Source organism: Macaca thibetana, chromosome 18 (genome assembly GCF_024542745.1).
Source record: "Macaca thibetana thibetana isolate TM-01 chromosome 18, ASM2454274v1, whole genome shotgun sequence".
Classification (NCBI taxonomy): Eukaryota; Metazoa; Chordata; class Mammalia; order Primates; family Cercopithecidae; genus Macaca; species Macaca thibetana.
Window position 1 is genome coordinate 67370425 of NC_065595.1, and position 21399 is coordinate 67391823.

Consider the following 21399-nt stretch of genomic DNA (forward strand, 5'->3'; position numbering starts at 1 on the left):
TTACCTTTACAATTTAGGCGGAGTTCAAACCAACATTTGGAATACATGAAAGACATGGTGAGACTATGTCCATCTTAAACCAGGAAATGAAGTAGAATGATTTTGTGTAGACTTTGGCATTGTTATACTTTCCTTCATTTATTCTGTAAGACTATTTTTTTTCCTTCTCTTAAATGAGTACTGTTTTTGAAATTTGGCCTATTTGTTAGGAAGATACTATTCTCCCTTATAGAGGATTGTATGATTTATTTAAGAAAAGCAGATTGTTTCCAAGGGCATTTTTTGATTCTGATTATGATAAAATGTGAAAACTATTAATGTGCTATCTATGAAAAGTATTCTGGAGGAAAAATATATTCAAATTTATATAATTCTTAGGATAAGTTTGAATTCATTCCATTACATCACCATTACATAGATGCCTGTAGGGCAGTGTAAATTAAAGATTTAAATTGTGTTCCAGCAATTTCAGCTTGACTGACAAGGTACTTTTTAAACTCTGGAAAGCACTGACCAATTGAAAGCCTTTAACTACTTCACCTAAAAACAAGGCCATGTACCCAGAATCGTTGCTGCTTAGGAATACTGAATTTTGGGGTAGGTCACTATAATATTTAGTTACTCAGACCTTTGCTCTGATTTCACTAAATAGTAAAGTAAAGGGAGCTATTGCTTTATTATTTTGTCACCCTGTAGTGTGACTGGTGAGGCAGAAGTACAATAGCTGGAGGTCCTGAAGGGGCTCACCATGCCATTCTGGTTGTTATTCCCTTTATTGTAATAGACCTCCGTAGAGTTCATGGAGAGGTAGAAAACAGAAACCTGTTAGTGGGAGCATTGGTTGTAATCTATGTTTTTGATTATCAATGACAGGATCCTAAAATTACACCCAAGTATCTCTCACAGGTTCTGAAATTGAGTTTCCGAAAAAGCACTGTAGTAGTAATAGAAGGTAAAGTGCAGAGTTCCAAAGAAATGAGCTGTGAATTGAACCTGCAATGGAAATCGATCCTATCAGTCAGTTTTTGCCCTTGTTCATAGAAAAATAGGACCGAATGTAGAAGGAGCCAGGATCACTGATTAAATAGGATGCTGAAGTGCTGGAGGCTAGAAGTGGGCTTGCTGGTCCCTTAGGTCAGGACTGCAACTGTCAGACTTCTCTGCTGGAAACCTTGCTCAAGCTGGCAGAAAAAGAACAGAATGAAAAATGCTGCAGGCATCAGTGGGAGAGTCGGTAAAAGCTCACTGACTGAGCTTCCGGCGCGCTTCTCCGTAGGGAGGCCATTCTCATCTCTTATCATGAGTCAGTGGGCCCACAGTGGACCGCTTGGCCTCATGATTCATGCCAATGGGGCCTGTCATGATACCCTTTCAGGGAAGCAGGGAGGTATCAGTGTGGTCAGAGGGTGTGAGTGTGAAGAAAAATGGCCTTGGAATCAATTCCATTCTCAGTAGCATCTTCAGGATTATGAGGAAAGAGGAGAAATTTCCTACAACTAGTGGTCCTATGAATACAATTTGTCACCCTGTTATCTAACTGTAAGAGATATATATTGTGCACATAGAATGCTTGTAATGCTATGTCAAGTTTTTGGGGGGCAGTGTTTTTATTCTACTCCAGAAATGCAGTGTGAGTTGCAATTAGCCTACCAAAATTACACATTTCTGGTTATGAAGTTGCCATTTGTTTCCTACAGTGTGATACATTTCTACAGTGATGCCCTTCAGAGTGTTCAGTGATCATCAGTATAACTCACTAGAGTAAATGTCCCTGTGGAATGCCTCATTCACCGTTAGCAGCACACTAATGGAAATCGTTCTGCAGAAACATTGAAAACAAAGGTATTATAAAACACTAACTGAAGATGTAATTATTATAAATCCATTGCTGGATCAGAATTTAATTTTGCAGAATGGCAGAAAAAAAGTAAAAACAAAGAAGCATTGAAATCAGGCAGTTTGCTTAGTATGAGTTAAAAGAATTGTCAGATTTCCTTAGTCATTGGTCATAGCCTATCAACACTTATCATTAAAGGAGGCTGCTGTCATAGGTACATGGTAGCACATGGCATTTCATTTATGTTATTGTATGTATCTGCTTTACCAGCCATTTCCCCAACTCACTTAACTTTGCCTTTGGACCCTGGTAAGAGAAAATGACAATACTCCATCTGAAGTGGACCATATCCCTGTGTCATGGTGTTGATTTAACTTATCCTGTAAGCTTTTGACAAATGAGAATCAGAGTCAAAGAGGCCTTCATCCCTATCCTATGTTGATATAACCCTTCCTACCCCTATTGATATTGACCCTGCCATGGTGATAGCAACAAATTAGTAGACACAGCAGAACTACGGACCATAGTCAAAGGCTCACAGAGGGCACAAAGGAAAATACTCTGCAAAAGCTTCTGTAAGATAGTTTTGCTTTGGTTAACTGTAGTTTTGCTTTGATGTAAAGATGCAAGCCAGTGAGTGCCACTCTCTTTTCATCTAAGATTTAGACCTCATACAGCCTCTGTCTCCTGTCTGATTACCACTCATGACAATAGGCAATTTAGAGCCTTTGTCATAGAAATGATTGTTTTGTGTTATGCTTTGCTATAGTACTTGGCAAATGTATGGGAAATCTGAGACTTAATTTTACCATGATGGAATTCTAAAAGGTACTTACAGAGAAAGGGAGCATGCATTTCAAGACTACTTGACCGGTGGACAGAAGCCTTTGTCTTTACTCCTGCGTTTTAATTTAAGTATATAGTTTCTTGGATAAGAAATACCGAATGATGCAGACTTACTTATGCAGAGAAAAATAGTTTTCCATTGAAATTAAGTTAGAACTGTACTTCTTGTTTAAACTAATATCTGAAGCCTTTAGTCATTTTATTAGTCAGTAAAACTGATGAAAACCTTAGGAAAACGCATTAGAACAGTCCTGTGATGAATAGGAGGCCTGGGATTAATAAGGAAAAGGGCAGAGGGACACTTGTTGATCTGTTTATGTATAAGGGATCTGGAGCTTATTAGAAGTTTTTATGAACATTCAACTAATGAAGCATTGTATAAAATTATACATTTCCGTTAAGTTGTAAAAGTTACTAATCTGGAAAAAAAACCTTCAATATTATTTCTAAATAATTTTATTTATGACATTTTCCCTACAGAAGTAATTTAAATATGAAAAATTAATTTTGTAATAAGGAACATTCCATGAGAATGCCACTCACGATTTCTTGGAGAAGTTTTCCTCCTTGGTTCTTAGATTTATTATAGGACGGAGTAGCATGAGTGATCTTTATTAATCCCATTTTATGATTACAGCAGACATCTGGTAAATTCTACATTGCATATTTCACATTATTCCACTTTAAACATTTTCATTTGTTAGGAGGTAAAAAGGGGGGATTTTAAGTTCTCTCTATGGCATAAATGATGGAGAAAACAGACACAAAGAATTTATGCGCAAATAGGAATCAAGAAGTGAACTTGAACAATAGTCCAGACAAGTTTGCAGCGCCCTGAAGTGCCGACCAGGCTCTCTGGTACAGCTGAACTGGGGAATATGGCCTTGACCCTCTCTTCTATGGAATTAGCAGGAAAAGGGAGAAGAATTCCTCCAACACTTTTGACTCAAGTTTAAATACATTGGATCTTTATTATATTGTACATTTTTGGGTCATGTTTTAGGTGAAGTCTTAGTATCTTTAGTATCCTGATTTCTTCTTATTTGATTCTCTTTAGTTTGGTAGAGACCAACAGTGGAGTGGGGGCAGCATGATTTGTAGTTGTCAGATCCAAATTCGAGTGCCACAGCAAACCCCGACCCTGATTAAGTTATTGAGCCTACCTTGGTCACAAATTTTGTCTCTATATATTAGAAATAAAAATATTTACAGGATTATTGTAAGGAATAGGAAATATATAGAAAGCAACTCACACATAGTAAGTGTGCCATAAACTGTAGCTTTTATATCTCAAGTTTATTGTCCCTTCTCAATTGTAGATCTCTTTACGTTCATATTTGGTGGGCACACTTCAGACGAACAAAAATCAAAATTATGAATCAAATGACTTCTGGATGTATAACACAAAACATTTTAGGTTAGGCTTTTCCTAAAACCCTGAATGCTTAATTTTTTGTAGCAGTGCATGGTACATTATAAGTGCTGGGTAAATGTTATTCACATAGTAGTATTTATTTTCATCATGATTTCATAAACAAATCTAAGCTTTCTCTGCATATATTTTGTTTGAAGCCATGCAAAAATGCTTATATTCTCTCAATGTCATTTAGATTTCTAAGCTTGAAAATGTACCTGGAGCTGGGGCTAAAAGAAGAATACTAAGAAATTGTCATGAATAGGCAAGAATTACTTTAGAATTGATTGCATGGAATTCTGTTCGGATTGAAATTCGGAAACACCTGTTCTGCTCAGAAGTTTATGCTCTCTTATTATTTCATGGATAATTCTCAAGCTTTTACTCTTATGTTTTCCAATTACATAATTATAAATTAATGCTTAAAGAAAAAACACATGTATCAGTATTAAGATTGGTTTATTTATTCAGAGACCCAGAGGAAAAGAGGCTTAAATAAGATAGCATTTAATTTTTCCTAATGAAAAGTTTGGAGGTGGGAAGGTCAGGGCCGGTATGTTCGCTCGGTGATATCAGAGACCCTGGCTCCTCCTCCATCAGTGCTTTGAATTCTTAACGTTTAAGTGCCTCATGGTTCACCGTGGCTGCCTGAGCTCCAAATGTCATATCCTCCATCCAGCTAATATGAAAGAAGAAGGACCAAAGATGGTGAGCCCCTGCCTTGTAAGAACACCTCTCAGAAACTATTTTGGACATTTCATCTTATATACCATTCTTCAGAACTTAGGCACATGGCCATATCTATCTGCAGAAAATAATGGAAACTTTCATCTTTATTCTGGGTAGCCAAATGCCTAGCCAAGATTTAGGGATTTATTATCCAGGAAGAAGAGGAGACCAGGTGTTGGGGACAACTGGGAATATCTGTGACCTTTGGGATTGACCTGAGCCTTTATCTTTCTTCTTTCTCATGTTTTCTTTTGTCTTCTTTTCTAAATAGATCCCATGCGAGGCCCAAGAAAACTGGAAGTAGTGGAGGTCAAATCTCGGCAAATCACTATCCGCTGGGAGCCATTTGGATATAATGTAACTCGTTGCCACAGTTATAATCTCACTGTCCACTACTGTTACCAAGTTGGAGGACAAGAACAAGTGCGAGAAGAAGTAAGCTGGGATACAGAAAACTCACACCCTCAACACACGATCACTAACCTGTCACCATACACCAATGTCAGTGTGAAACTGATCCTCATGAACCCAGAGGGCCGGAAGGAAAGCCAAGAACTCATAGTGCAGACAGATGAAGACCGTGAGTACCTTTGAATGATATGTTTATGTAAAACATGTTTTTTCAAAAAGCACCTTTTGTTTTGAGATCTTTGCTGTGAAGATGGAAGAAAGAACTACTTACATTGTAGAACAATACAAATGTGTATCTGTACTCTGTATTCTTAAGCACTGATTGAAAGAAGGAAAAGTGAGTAGAGATGTAGAAATGTCATTTTTTATTACTCATATAGTTACTTTCCTATATATAATCATTCCATATTGCTCCCAATAGTTCTTCATTCAAGTTTTATTTCACTGGGCTAAAAAATTGTTGTTTCGGGTATTAGGTTATTTATATAAAATCATTGGACTGAAAGACTGTTATTTTTGGTATTAGATTATTTATATAAAATATTTAAATATATTTAAATGGCATTCTGAAACATTTTTTATAGTTCAGATAAAATTTCAGCACAAAATAGAGCCTGCCCTTGCTTTTCAACGCAGTCTTGAGAAACTAAGTTGGTGGTCATGAAATAGATCATTTTTCTCCACAGGAACAATGTTGAAACTGGATGTTACTTTAATAAATGACTACTTAACAAATAAACCATGCATGTCACCAGTAATGCATCAAAAAAGCAAATATACAGGAAACCTCCATAATAACTTAAAACAGTAAAATTATGCTTTGAACCTCATAGCATGGATGTAAATGTTCCTTTACACAGACGATACGGGGAACCCTTGTATAAATAATAACATATTCATATAGTACATAAAATACAGTGGTAGTGTATCATACATTTGACCTAAAAATCACTTTTCAGGCATCAAAATAAGTGACAAAGAACATAGGAAGCCCATTAAACGAATGAACTATTTTTAAGAAAAATAGTTGTTTCGCTTTTTGTTTCTTTATGTAACTGATAATGTAATTTTGACCATTGATTAAATCATGAGTTAAATGTTTGGAATACTTTATCATTTCATTTAAAGAACTAAAAAAGTATTTTTGAGTGTTTCTACCTACCCAGCACCTGCGTATTTCTGTAGAAGAAAAATGTAGAAGTAGCTAGAGTAGATGAGGAGCTCACTGCACATCCTCTCTCTCTTCTTGTATTGTCCGTCAAGTCCTGCTTGTGTTGGTTCCTCTCAAGCAGTAGTTTGGGAGGGAGTCTAAGTTTGGTGGAAGCCCCTCAGTCAAGGCTGAGACCAGAAGCTCTATTTCTGTTTCTTCTTACTTTCTCTCATCTCCCAGAAGAGGAGAAGATGGTGTCCACATTGTCATCAAATCATGGCTGGCTCCTTCCTGCCATACACGTCTGTATTGACTCTGGTGCTAACATCTGTTGTTTCTACTTCCAAAGTTTTAGATTGTTCTTTTCTGTCAATTTCCATTGCCTGTATTTAAATCCTTATTATTTGAAATTTATATAATTGTTTCCACCTTTTCTTTGTGGTTCCAGTTTTTTTCTATTCTAATGCCCTTCTACTCACTCACTAATCTTAAAAATACATTTTCATCTTGGCTCTCTCTACAAGAGTCTTCAGTGGCTCTTCCACTTAATCTTCATTCCAGTGCCTTGGCTGTCAAGGTCTTCTATATTCTTGGCTCATATCCTAGGAGTAATAACTTCTCCTTCACAGCAGCTTGTTCTGCAGAGCCATCCCTGAGTGCTGGTGCTTGTGCCTGCTCTGTGCATCCTGGGCTCCCCATCGTTGCCTGATTGTTCTCCTTGGCCAGTCAGGGCCTCTCCTGGCCGCTTCTCAGGCTCGCCTACTCTGCTACCCGCTGAAGTTCCCCTCACATTTCAGGTCCTTCATATAGCTGTCTCCAGCTCTTCAGTCTGTGTTACTCACATCCTTCTGACCTTATTTGTACTTCATAAGATCCTTATCTCTGACCCTCAATTTCCTGATCTGAGAAGTGAGAATAATAACAATTCTTAGATATATTAGGGATAGAAGAAATTTACATGGAGAGCTGGTTGTAACTGTCAGAAAGGGTCCTTTCTTAGTGTTGTAATGATTCATGGCCACTCATGATTCTTCTTTGCTCCCTCATTATGTATTTATATGTATTTTTTTCTTTTTATTGTAAACTATTTGACAAGAAGTACTGTTTTTCTTTTATAGCAATATGTGTGATATTGAGTAAGTAATAAACACCCCAAAATACCTTATAAGTCTTTAAGTGAAATAATAAAGTATTGTTGATAAGCATTTAATTCATGTTTTAATAAACAATAATGGTCACATCAATGAGAGAAATAAAATTCAGTCACTTTCAGATACGTATTGCTGAAGCATGAACCTATTGAACACTAGGGGTTTCAAACTGAGAACCGTCATGAGCCAGGAATTTTGTTAAGTTCCATCAAAACATGAGGACAGAATTGCTTTCTTTGTTTTTTTTTGTTGTTGTTTGTTTAAATTATCTTGCTAGTCCCTGAAGCTGGAGCATGCATTACTTTGAAATAAAAATCTATTGTTTTCCTAGCACACTAGCATTTCTTAATTAGAAAAAAACTTTAATTTCAAGTTATATTTCGTTACCCCTCCAAAAGAAATACTTCAGAAAAGGCAGAGAGAAGAAAGAAATAGAATAATTGCCAAACAATATCCAGTTTGTAGAGAAAAGAATTGAGGAATCACTTTGTTTATCCATTAACAAAGGTTATAATTCATTGAACATTGTGAGTTTTATTGTAGTATAATACTTTTATTGAAATATAGTTTATTTCATCAGAAATCGTGCGGGAAAAAAAATTACTTTTCATTAACGTTAGTAGAATCCTATATAGCCCAGGGATAAGTTGTACAAACATAGGTATTACAACTTTATATACCAGATCCTGCATTCCCAGAACTTCTTAAAATAGGTACTAGACCTAAGTTACTATGAGGTACTATCTTCCCTATCTTAATTAGTAGTATATTAATTATTTATTCATATTGTTTTAATTTACATTGTCTTTCCCTGATCATAAAGTGATTATCTGAATCCCCATTAGGGTTTCCTGTCAACTATTCTACTGCCATCTATCACAGGGTCACCACCAGTACATTCTAATAAGTTGATCCTTCTGAGATATCCTCTGCCTAACATGATTTTGAATACCTCCTATGTCATGTTACTGTTAGCATTTTCTTTTATACAAATTGAATAAAACAAATATTTGTTTTGTTCTTTTTTTAATTAAAAAGAATGGTTTTTTTATTTTTTTCTTAATACTTTAAGTTCTAGGGTGTAACAAATATTTGTTTTTTCTAACTCTTCACCTTCCTTACACCTGCACATGGGTTAATACATATTTTCAAATAAGAAATATCATTGGCTGCTCTGCCTATGGATTAGCCATTCTTTTATTCCTTTGCTTTCTTAATAAACTTGCTTTCACTTAAAAAGAAAAAAGAAATATCATCACAAAATAGAGTCACTCGTCTTAATTATCTTGATGCTGTGAGAAAACTGATGATGCCATCATCATAAACACTTTCAGGGTAAAGAGGAAGAGACTTAGCTGAGTTTTCTCAGGCATAGCCGGTTTTAGTTCAGCTTCTAATTATGATGAACATTTTAGTCTCAGAGCTTGGAATTCCAATGTTCTTAGAACTCACCTAGTGTTGTCATTTCTAATGTTTTTTGTTGCTTCAGCATAGTCGTATATAAATTTCAACATAGGACTAACAATTATTTTCATACTTATGTACTCTTTGGGGTTTGAATGTCAAAATTAACTTGGCTGGGTATAGTGACACATGCCCATGATCCCAGCACTTTGGGAGGCCAAGGCAGGAGGGGATCGCTTGAGCCCAGGAGTTTGAGACCAGCCTGGGAAACATAGTGAGACCCCATCACTACAAAAAGTAAAAATAAATTAGCTGGCATGCTGGCGTGTACCTATGGTGCCAACTACTCAGAAAGTTGAGGTGCGAGATCACTTAAACCTGGGAGGTTGAGGCTGCCGTGTGCAATGGTAGCCCCACTGCACTCCAGCCCAGATGACAGAGCAAGACCCTATTTCCAAAAAACAGAAAATCAACTAATTCCAACTTCGTTTTAGGAATGAGGCAGATGAGACCTAAAGAGGTTCAATGATTTGTCCAAATTGCATAATTTAATCATTAGATAGTCTTAAATCAGAGCCCAGGCCTCCCATATGAATCAGTATTTTTTTTTTCCTGCCGAACAACACTTGACTTTAATTGGAATAACCGTAAATGTTCTACATTTACATATAAGTAGCCCCTCATCTCAAAAAAAGGCGTACTATCTGTGAGTCCTTTTGAAATTCTAGGCAGGCTTTCCAATCCGTGATAGCCTTAGCAGTCATTTAAAAACTAATCATACCCTCTCACAATCTAAAACATTTTTTCCAACCCCCTTTAAAAAAGTTTATTGAGATATGTTTGTCCGTTCACCATTTGATAAATATTTGGGTTGTTTTCACTTTTTGGGTATTGTGACTAATACTGCTATGTATATTCATGAACAAGTTTTTGAATTAACATTTTTTCACTTTTCCTGAGTACGTAGCTAGGAGTGAAATTGTTGGGTTATGTTGTAAATCTACCTGTGTTTAACCAATTGAGGCACTGCCAGAGTGTTTTCAAAGTAGTGGCATGACTTCACCTTCCCTCCAGCAGGGTATGCGGTTTCCGATTACTCTTCCTTCTTGCCAGCACTTGTCTTTTCATTATAGCAATGCTAGTGGGTGTGAGGTGATATCTCATTATGGTTTTGATTTACAGTTTCTTGCTAGCTAATGATACTGAGTATCTTTTCCTGTGCTTATTGACTATTTGTTTGTCTTTTTTGGAGAAGTGTTTATTCAGGTCCTTTGCTCATTTCTAATTGTACTATTTGTTATCTTATTACTGGGTGTTAATATAGCTCCTTTTATATTCTAGATACAAATCTCTTATCGTATATATGATATGCAGAAACCTTCTCCCATTCTGTGTCTTGTCTTTTCTTAATAGTGCCCTTTGATACCCAAAAGGTTTTCATTGTGATAATGTACATTTTATCAAGATTTTCTTTCATTGCTTTTGCTTTTGGTGTCATGCCTAAGAAATTGTTGCCCGATCCAAGATCATGAAGATTTATTTATATGTGTGCTTTCTTTAAGAGTTTTATAGTTTTAGTTCTTACAGTTAAGTCTTTAAACTATTCAAATTTAATTGTTATATATGGTGTGGGGTAGAAATCCAACTTCATTCTTGTGCATGTGGATACCCAGTTGTGCTAGTAGCGTTGGTTGAAAAGATTATTCTATCCTCATTGAATTTTCGTGGTACTCTTACTAAAAATCAATTTACTGCAAATGTAAGGGCTTCTTGAGTACTGGGATTCTCAGTTCGATTCCATATATATATATATGTATGTATGTGTGTGTGTGTGTGTGTGTGTGTGTATTTATGGAATCTGTAGCTTTGCAGTCAGTTTTGAAATCAGGTGAGTTCTCTCCAACCCAGTTATTGGTCATTAACTTCATCACCAAAAAATTTGCTCATGCACCCCCAAATATATGCATATTTATAAACAGTATAGCTATTTTGTAAATAAGATAGACATACTAGTACACTAAATTGTATATAACATGAAGCATACTGAAACACTACATTTAAAATTATAATGGGATAAATAATATTTTTTAATTATATTGAATATTATTTTATAGAAAATTGGCAAATAACATCTTCACTTTTGTTAGATTTTTGCAAACTTATAAGAAGGTGTTATGTATTTTAAGTTTTGAAAAATGGCATCAAATTTCCCCCAAATCACATATAGTATTAACAAATAAAATAATGTTTAAAGACTATATTGTTATTTCGTCTATATCAACTTCTACTTTGTATTTTAATAGATATATTAGTACAGTAGCTCATATATTTTTTTGCGTGGTTTTATCATTCAGTGTTATGGTTATAACTTGAATCCATGTGATATATAACTGTTATTTACTTTCAGTCTTTTCAGTACTTTATTGTATAACATAACTTATTAAGCCATTTGATTTGTTTCTTATTTATTATTATTTAAAAAAATCATTGCTTTGTGAACATTTTTGTATATGTCTGCTGGTGCATATATGCAAGAATTTTACTAGGAAATATACCTGCATGTGGGACCATTGGGTCATATGTTCTGTGCATCTTCAGCTTTACTAAATACTATTAATAATTTTCCAAGTGTGTCTCTACCAGTTTACACTCCCACAAGGAGTATGTGAGAATTCTCATCACTTCAAATCCTTCCTCGTTTCTTTTGGAAGAGTAAAAACGTTTATTTAATAGATGGGACTGAGCTCTGTCTAATTGATTAAAGGTTTTAAGAAAAAAATGATAAAGTTATTCTTTTAATCAGGACAGTGTAGCTAAAATGGTTTAAGGTTCCAGATTTTTAAAGAAAACTTGAGTATATGTGTGGAGTTTTAAAATCTTTTCTCTCAATAGGAGGTTAAAACCTACCAAGTCTAGAAAAATCTACTTTTTAGTTGTTTATTACTTAAACATTTATTTCCTCCCACCCTCCTTTAGTCCCAGGTGCTGTTCCCACTGAATCCATACAAGGAAGTACCTTTGAAGAGAAGATATTTCTTCAGTGGAGAGAACCAACTCAAACATACGGTGTAATCACTTTATATGAGGTAGTATATATGTTTGTTAGTAATTTTTAATTAGAAATTCTCATGATAATGTAGGCTATCTAGTATTTAAAAATGCATAGTTACATAATATATTTTAAGAAGTTTAATGCTTTCAGTAGTTATAATGGTTGTTATATAGAAGAAAATTGTAAAAATAAGTTTTTGAATTATATATAATTTGAGGATTTAGCTTTACAATGAGTTGGACCTTTCCAGTTTATATGTTATTATGTGTTAAGACACAGCATTACATTTAAGAATTATCTTTATTAAAAACAATAAGTATTTTGAAACATGCCTTGATTATAAGACATAGAATTTTATTCTTGATTAGCTATTAAATATTTTGCTACTGAATTATAGAAGGACACTGATTATCCAATTAGCAAAGTCAATAAATACTGTCTCAGGGCTAACAATAGAATAATGTCTTTTGGTTTCTTAGTATTACCAAAACATCCTTTCGACTTCTGTGACATAGTTTTGTCTACTGAGGCATATCAAATGGTTGACTGATAGATAGCAGAGAAGAATTTGATGAATTGTTCAAGGAAAAAAATAACAGCAATAACAGGATGACATTCATCATCACATCTGTGCGAGCATCATTTCACTATGCCTATTGTCATAGAAACAAGCAGCTGTGTTTTTTTAAGCTAGCATTTATTTGAATGCAAATTCAACAAAATTGTATGTTGTAAAGTTTCTAAAAATCGTGGCAAATTCTCCTATGGAACCTCTGCTTGAATACCTTTCAGAACTACTGACAAAAGCCTGTAAAGATGAGCTGTCAGACAGTGATCACCGAGAAACCCCTTCCCTGACCCAACTGGCCTCACATTTATGTTTCCTTATAATTTTTGAAAATTGGTATTGAAACACACACAAAAATTAATTCAAAGCTAAGTGAAGAAAGATAAAAAAGTTGATTTTTGTACTGTTATTGATGCTGTTCATTGGCTGCCTCATTGTAAAAGAATTGAATATTATCAAAATTCATGGCTCAGCTTTTATAAAGCTAAGTGTTATAAACACATCAAACAAGTTCATTTTTTTTTCCTCAGTGATGAAAATCTTTTAGTTTTTATTTTTGGCCCCCAAAATAAACTAAAACTAGGTCTCAGTTTTGAGGATTCTTACCTAGTAACAGGATTTTAAACTAGGAAACATACAATCTTTGAAATCAACTTTAATTTCCAAGCCATAAGTTCATCTGTCCTAAAAGCCACATGTTGCTATGTAGACAGACAGAAAACATTTAATAGAGTCTTTCTTTTTAATCCCACAAGAGATATATCTCTGTGTGGTAAGTCACTTTAACATGAAAACAATGGGAATAATAATTCAAAGGAAAACCCCATTAATCTCTCTGATTCTGCAGCCAGGACTACCCAGCTGAACACTGATCTAAATACTACTACAATGGGGATGCATGAATGTGTCATAAGTCAGGGTTTTAAAAATCAGGTCTGTGTAAGTAGAACAGATTGGTTCAGTTTTCTAGGGACCAAAGGGGAAATATGTGATCCAGGCTGAAGTGATTAAATACAAGCTTTCTGCCCAACAAATCTTTCTCCCTTTCCTATGTTTCCTACAAGTAGGAAGGAAGGGAGTCCCCAGCTCCCTCCAGGCAGGTCTTAGGTGGAGTCTCAGGAGGAGCTCTTCTTGAGCTGAGATGCACCTGTGAGCTGTGATTCACCCAGCCTATGCCAGAGTTTACAAAAGGCACACACAGCTTCCTCCCGGAGCTGAAGATACATGTTGAACCGGACTCAGTCCCTCTCTGGAGAATCACAGACTTCTGAGACAAAATTATGCTAAGAAAATCAAACCTTTGCCCCAGAAGAAGCAGGGACCATGGCAACAGTGTATTCTGTCATGGAATCACATTTGAATACTGGTGAAAACCAGAAGGTGAGATAAATTGCCATGGTTGGAAAAAAGTTTAGTAACCAATGACACAGGTGTTTGTTGAAGGAAGGCAGGGCACAGGATAATTTTTGAAGGAAAGAAGAAAGAACAGATGGAATATCATTGATGTTTGTATTAGGCCGTTCTTGCTTGGCTGTAAAGAAATGCCAGAGGCTTGGTAACTTATAAAGAAAAGGGGTTTACTTGGCTCATGCTTCTGCAGACCATAGAAGCATGGCACCTGCATCCGCTCCGGGCAAGGGTCTCAGGAACCTTACAATTATGGCGGAGGCTGAAGGGGTGCAGGCACGTCACATGGCGAGAGCAGGAGTAAGAGAAAAGTGGGGGGTGCCACCCTCTCCTGTGAACTCAGAGCAAGAATTCACTCATCACCAAGAGGGTGGCCTGAAGCCTTTCATGAAGGATCTGCCCCCATGACCCAAACACCTCCAACATGGGGAATCTCATTTCAACATGAAATTTGAAGGGGACAAACATCCAGACCATATCAGTGTTGGAAATGGATATGCTGTAGCTTTAGGTTATTCTCAGTTCTCTCTTTGCTTATTATGAAAGATACACAAAAGCATTAATGATAAAAAAACGGCTGACAGCATTGTTTTTTCCAGGAGTTACGGCAGTTCACAGCCTTACTTCATTCTTCTGGTTTTCTTCCTTGCCTTCTCCTTTACACTCCTCTAACTCCATTCTCAGCCTTCCAGCACTAGCCTTGCCTCTCTGACCTCCTTGTCTTCATTCTGACTCAAGTCCTTCTCATACCTTACCCCTCCACCTCAGTCATTTAATTTTATCAGTCATCTTCCTACAACCTGGGTCTGATCATTACCCCGTTATTCAATAGCTGTCAAAATCTCTTATTTTGTCAAGTTGTCAATTTAATACTGCCCTCTGAAAGAATACTTTTAAGTGCAGAAGTTTTCGAAATAAAACATCCTTGCTTCCCAATTTTACTTTTCAAATGTAACTAGTATTAACAGCTAGATACATGTCCTTCTAAAATTTTACAAGGTAGAAACTGTAGTGCAAATTCATTAATGAATATAAAATGGATGCAATTTAATAAATGTTATGAAATCCAGCATTTTATTACAAGAATAAAATGCCATATGAGACTCCCACCTCACACCATACAAAAATAAATACCAGGTTCATGATCTAAACACAAATGTTTAGAAGAACCCTCGAAGAAAAAGGTAGGAAGACATTTTTATTATGTATTTTTCTAAGCTTGATATAAAATGCAGCAGTCATTAAAAATGAAGATCGACAGATTTGGTTATATAAAATTTTAAACTTCTGAATGATGAAAGATACCATGAAGGAGGTCTGACTGCAAAGAGAAGACTCGGAGAGATTATTTTCAGCACTTACAGCAGTCAACAGGCTGGTGGCTGTAATATACAGAGAGCTCTATGTAGTAATAAGAAAAAAAACAAATACTGTATTAGGAAAGAAAATGGACAAAGACACTTCAAAAAAAAATTCACCCAGCATGTAAGCATATGGTAAAGTACCTACCCAACCTTCATAATGATTAAGAAATGGAATATTACAAGTGCTACAGAAGTTTAGATTTCTATAATATCAAGTGTTAATCAGTGATGTGGAGAAATGTGTACATGCATAGTCTATTGATGGGAACATACATTTTGCAGTCTTTTTTTGGTAGGCAATTAGGGAGAATCTATCAAAATTTAAACATAACATGTCAAACCTATTTCTAGAAGTTTATTAGTAATACTCCCCAATGTATAAGGATATTTGTCCAAGTATTTTCATTGTACCCTACTAACTTCATGTATCTCTAGTGAGTAAATACCAGACACCTGGTCATGAGACTAATACATGGATTTTTTAAAAGCTGTAGTATGTCTAAGATATTGGAAAAAGACAGAAGTAGAAAAGGTACTGTTCCTTTTCTATTGAAGTAACTGCCCCATCAGCAACCAACTGTAAAAAGAATGAAATGAGTTCTAAACTTAGGGACTCAATACGTGAGTGTGTGACTAGAGTATCAAGTGCAGTTTTGGTTGGGCACTTTAATCAAGTAGAATGGTCTAGATTTGCCAGTTGATTAGGACATTCAGGAGTCTAGAGTTGAAGACACGTTAGTATCCTGAGCCTGGATAAGTGGACTGTTAGTCACCATCAGCTGAGATAGGTGGTTATGTAGAGGGAATGAGAATTTAGGGGCCATGTTAAGAAGTTTGTTTTCAATACTCAAGGGCTTCTGTGATCTAACCCAAATCTATATTTATAACGCCATCTCCCACTGTTTTTCTTCTGGAACTCAATGAGCCATGTATATGAAATTGTTTTTTCTCCAAGAGCCTTCTGAGCCATCGCACACCCTGCTTTTGCTTAGATTCATTCCGCCTGTGCCATCCCATCACTCTCATCCTATAGCAGCTCTGCTTATCTTTCAGTATTTTATTCAAGTACTGTACTCTTCCTTGAAGTATCCTAGGTCCTTTGCTCCCCTGAAATCAGATTTAATTATTCATTCCTTTGTTTTCTCAGAATAATTGCTTAAACCTCCATTAGAGGATGGTGTTTTATGCTGGCTGAAATTACCATCAACTCACACTAGGAGATTTTGATTCCCCTCTCCTATAACATGCAAGTCAAAGATTGCATGTTATTCTATTTTGGTTTCCCATTAATCTCTCAGTTTAGAATTTGAGGCTTTAAGTACAGAAGGGGAAGACAATTTTGGAAGATTTCAGGCACTTACCTGCAAATCAGAAATCATCCAATAGAAGCAACAGTTTACTCCATCTCACCCAAATCTAACCCTCACACATGATGCTGAGATCTCAGTTTGCTTTTGACCTGGCACATCCCATAAAATTACTTACATCCAACACTGCAGCGGTAGCATTATTTACAGAGGCTTCATTAGAGTTTCCTGGACCTTCAGCCAGGGACAGAGTACAAGTAGCTTCCAGACTTCCTTCTTGTAGCTTCCTGCTGTACTGAAGTACTTAACAGGCACTTAATAACCGTGTATTGAATGAACAAGTGAAGAGGTAAATGCTGAAGCCACGTGGACATTTGAGTTTGAGCATGGGGGTATATTTTGGTGCCGTTTAGAGCAGCTGCTGAGGTGGGCGAATGTCTGCCATCCGCTCTCTGGCAAGCAGTGGGGTTGCAGAGTTAGAGTGCCCCTGCTGCCGAGGAGCTTTCCTCATTCTGATATTCAGACTCCAGGGCTCTGTGGATGGGTCTGAGATGGGGAAACCCATCACCTTTGTGACATTTTGCGGACGTGTACATGCCCAACATATTTGTTTGTTAGGGGTGAGGGAGAGGATCTGTAATTTTTAGGAGTGTGTGAATTAGTGTATACATGTGTTTTTTAGAGGTAGATAAGAGAAGGTGTCTAATTTTTACCAAATTGTCAAAGGGTTATGACTGGAAGCCAGCTAAGAACCTCAGTGTTATTTTGCAACCACAAGGCTTTCGGCAAGTCCAAGCCCATCGGCCCTGCTGGAACAGCAAGCAAGTCCCTTAGTAAAGCATTGGCTTGATAGTCTTTGTGGGTGGAGCAAAGATCCCACTTGTCTGAGTGTTTACATGAGCGTATGCACACACCTGCTCTCCCCAGGAAGAGTTGTAGGAACATAGATACTGAGTGCCAAATATTTACTGATCACAATGGGATCGGGAAAAGAATAAGACATCAGCCACTCCTCAGAAGGAAGATACAATTACATGAAATGTTCCAATTCCTCTGGCGGATTTAAATCATGATTGAAGATCAAAGAAGAGATTTCACAGTACTCCACGATTCATTGCCCGGTGAATTGTATGAACAGTCACAACACAGGCATTCAGTGGATCTAGGGATTGTTAGGCCAGGTTTAGGAAGGCTTTACAGATACACAGAATGGGAACTCTGGACTGGGCATGGACGGGTACTTTTTTTGTCCCAGTCTCATCTCTGGAAACCAACCCTCCCTCCCTCCTTCCCTCCCTGTCGCCCTCACTCCCTCTCTCCCTTTCTCTCTCTGCTGTTTTTCATTTGGTTTCTGTGACAACTTTCTCTCCTTTTGCTCTCTTCCTGCATTTCTGACTCTTCTGTTGGCTTCTCCTCCTCTATCCTGTATCAAATACCTACATTCATTAGGGTGTGGTGCCAGGCTCCCTTCTTTTTTTTCTAAACTTCCTTCGCTAGTGACCGTCTCCATTCCAGAATTGAATATCGTCTCAATGCTCATCACCCCCAGTCTTTACTCCAGCCCAGTCCTCTCGAATCTCAGCTTCATGTCAGACATGTGTGTCCACCTGACTGCCGTGGGCATTTCCAACTTAACATGTCCACCTGTGTCTGTAAATTTCTCCCGACATGTTCCATTCTTTCTTCTGATCAAGCCCAAAACATGGAACCTATCCTTTATTCCACCCTCTTTTTCTTATATCCAGTCCTTCACTGAGTTCTGTCCATTTTGTCTCTAAAAGATGCCAGTTCTTTTCATCTCTTGCTGCCTGTACCAGCCCCACCTTATTCCAAGCGCCTGTATTCTCTCTCTCGTGCTATAGCTCTAGGCCCCGGACTCTGCTGCACTTCCTAGTGCCTTCCCCACTACCTCAACTGTGACCCCCCAGTGAAATCAACCTTCCACCCACAGTCAAAGTGAACTCTTTAAAGGGAAATTAGATCATTTTATTTTCATGCCTAAACATGTTCAAGGGCTTCCTGTTGTATGTGTCCAAACTTCTTATCTTAGGACGCAAAGCACTGTACAGTATGGTCCTGCCTGCTTCTCCAGCCCCCAAGGAACCCCAACGACCTCCTTTCTGTTCATATACTGTGCCCACTCACTCCTGCTTCACTGCCTTAGTTCGTGCTGTTCTTTCCCAAACTCTCAGCATGACTGACTCCTTCCCTAAGTTCAAGTCTCTTCAGCTTAACTGACATCTCAGTGGGCCCTTCCCCAGCCACTCTAAGTGGCTGTGTAATAACCTCTCTCGCCCGACAATTCTCCTTATTTTAGCACCTTGTTCGTTTCTTCCATGGAACTTGATGTTTTGAAAGTATTCATTTACTTACTGTATGTCTCCCCGGCTCCATCCCACCCTGTCCAGATTCTCCGTTATCTGAAACAGGGTGTGTGTTTACCTGCTGGCCATGGTGCTTGCAGAGCGTCAGTGTTCAATCAATGTTTGAATAGAGTAAATGAATCTGAGTAGGTAGAGAACATGGAAACAGAGCTAACTGTCTCATGTTCCAGGCAAGTGAAAGTTTACGGGCAGAAGCAATGTCAGAAAAGCCCCATTAGTGTTTGCAGGGCAGTCTTTATCCTGTGACCAGAACAGAAGGGAATATAATTGTGTAGTATCACAGATTCAGAAGTAGGTTTGGAGAAGGTGGGAGCAGGTCTGAAACACAAAACTAAGGAGTTTGGGCTTTCTCTCATATGCATTTATGTTTCATTAAGGTTTATAGACAGGCAATAAAATGAACGAGAACACTAAGCTAGCCTCAGTAGGCAGCGTCAGTCCTCATTTTAATTATACTCTGTCGTAATTGTTGGATCGCTTCTCCCCTTCCCCTACCAGACTGATACCTCCTTCAGGGAAGGTACGATTCCTGAGGCACCATGCAAGACCCCAGCTCAAAAGACAGTGCTTGACACATGAGAGGGGCTCAATGAATATGTTTTAAATGTACGGGTGAATTAGTGGGAAACATTGGGAAGCAATTACGCAGCCATGATAGAGGTTTAGATCCGTCTCCTCCAAACTGCCTTGTTCCCTGGAGGTGTCCAAGTGGAGGACCAAGTAATCACACAGCAGATACGTCGCTGACATCCCTCACTTAGCTACTGGGGGCAGATTTGGCCTTATCTCTTCTTGACCTCCCTAACCTTGTCGAGGAAGTTTGTTAGAGGGTTAATAACAGATACTGTGCATGACTCCAATAGTGTCATGCACTGCAGTGATTAATATATACAGCAAACAGTTTTCTTGCTAAAGCTTAGTTGATTCAATCTAAATATTCTTTCAGAGAGATCTTCTTAATTGTAATGACATGGTATAAATATAAGAAAAAAGAATGTCAATTATCACTTCGTATAATAACAGTTTTAGTGTTCATGCACATAAATTACAAGTAAGTTTACCTATTTAAAAGCAAGAAAAGTGCTCAGTTTTGCAATTTAAAACTTTAGAATATGCCACATTTTAAAATTATGTCATTACAACCAGTAGAAGTTAGTAATCACCACTAAAGTGCATGTTCTTGAGTAGATGATGAACTACTCACAGTGAAATTCTTTAAAATATCATTTGAAAGAGCAAGATTTAAAGGCACCTATGTTATATTTATTTTCAAACACTTCGGACTTATCCAACATACTTTGAATATCTGTTATGTAGCTAATATCATGAAAACTTCTAGAACTGCGTTGTCTCATATGGCAGCTACTAATCACACATGGCAATTTAAATTCAAATTTTAACTAAAATTTTCAATTCCTCAGTGTCACTGACCACATTTCAAATGCTCAGTAGCCAGATGTGGCTAGTGGCTGCATTTCCATCATTTCAGAAAGTTCTGTTGGAAGACATTGCTCTAAAGGAAAGAAATGAATATGGCCCATAATGATCACTCTATGTGTAGCATCAGGAGTGACCAGAATCTGTCTAGGATTCCAGCCATTGGAGCAGATGTCCTTGCCTGCATTGATGAAAACACTTCAGTGCCCTTGTTCCCAATAGATAATAATCCTAAATCAAATTATGGCCACTAGATTAAAGATGAGGCCTTATCCTTGTCAGTATCTTATCTGTTTGAGCTAGTTGTATATTTTCTTATTTTGTTCGAAACCAATCGTAATGTAGTTTTACAAAATGACATTTTGTAAGCAAACAACTTCAAAGCATTAGCTTAACCCTGCGCTCATCCTGTATGTTCTAATCTACTGGCTTAAGTTCCCCTGTCTATAAAAGTAATAACTCAACAGCTTTGGCGGAGTTCCTTCATCCCTTCACTGGATTCAGGATTTCAAGAGTCTGAGTAGGAGCTTATCATGAAGTGTCTGACAGTGCATACATCAGAAGGGTTTATTGGATAAAGATGCAATCTGAGTCCATCTGCTCCAAATATTTTATCACTTTCTCATTCTTTTGCAGATCACCTACAAAGCAGTCAGTTCCTTTGACCCAGAAATAGATTTATCCAATCAGAGTGGAAGAGTTTCAAAGCTGGGAAACGAAACCCATTTTCTGTTTTTTGGACTGTATCCGGGGACCACATACTCCTTTACCATCCGGGCTAGCACAGCTAAGGGTTTTGGGCCTCCAGCAACAAACCAGTTCACCACGAAAATATCAGGTACTCTACATTCGTGAGTTGTGTCTTTTATCAGAAGTAACATTTTTGTCCTTTTTCTTTCCCATTGTCAAGTATGCCAAGCTGGCCCACACTAACATTG

The 21399-nt window shown here is 37.2% G+C and overlaps 1 protein-coding gene across 11 annotated transcripts in view; it reads left to right on the forward strand.

Annotated features, from left to right (window-relative positions):
* PTPRM (protein tyrosine phosphatase receptor type M) overlaps nucleotides 1–21399 on the forward strand; it is an 835753-nt gene that overhangs the window by 491521 nt on the left and 322833 nt on the right. For all 11 annotated transcript variants that reach the window (XM_050767360.1, XM_050767362.1, XM_050767361.1 and 8 more), the window contains 3 exons: nucleotides 5098–5406; nucleotides 11919–12028; nucleotides 21098–21299. In XM_050767360.1, coding sequence (XP_050623317.1) covers nucleotides 5098–5406; nucleotides 11919–12028; nucleotides 21098–21299 — 621 coding nt within the window. The remainder of the gene's footprint in view (nucleotides 1–5097; nucleotides 5407–11918; nucleotides 12029–21097; nucleotides 21300–21399) is intronic.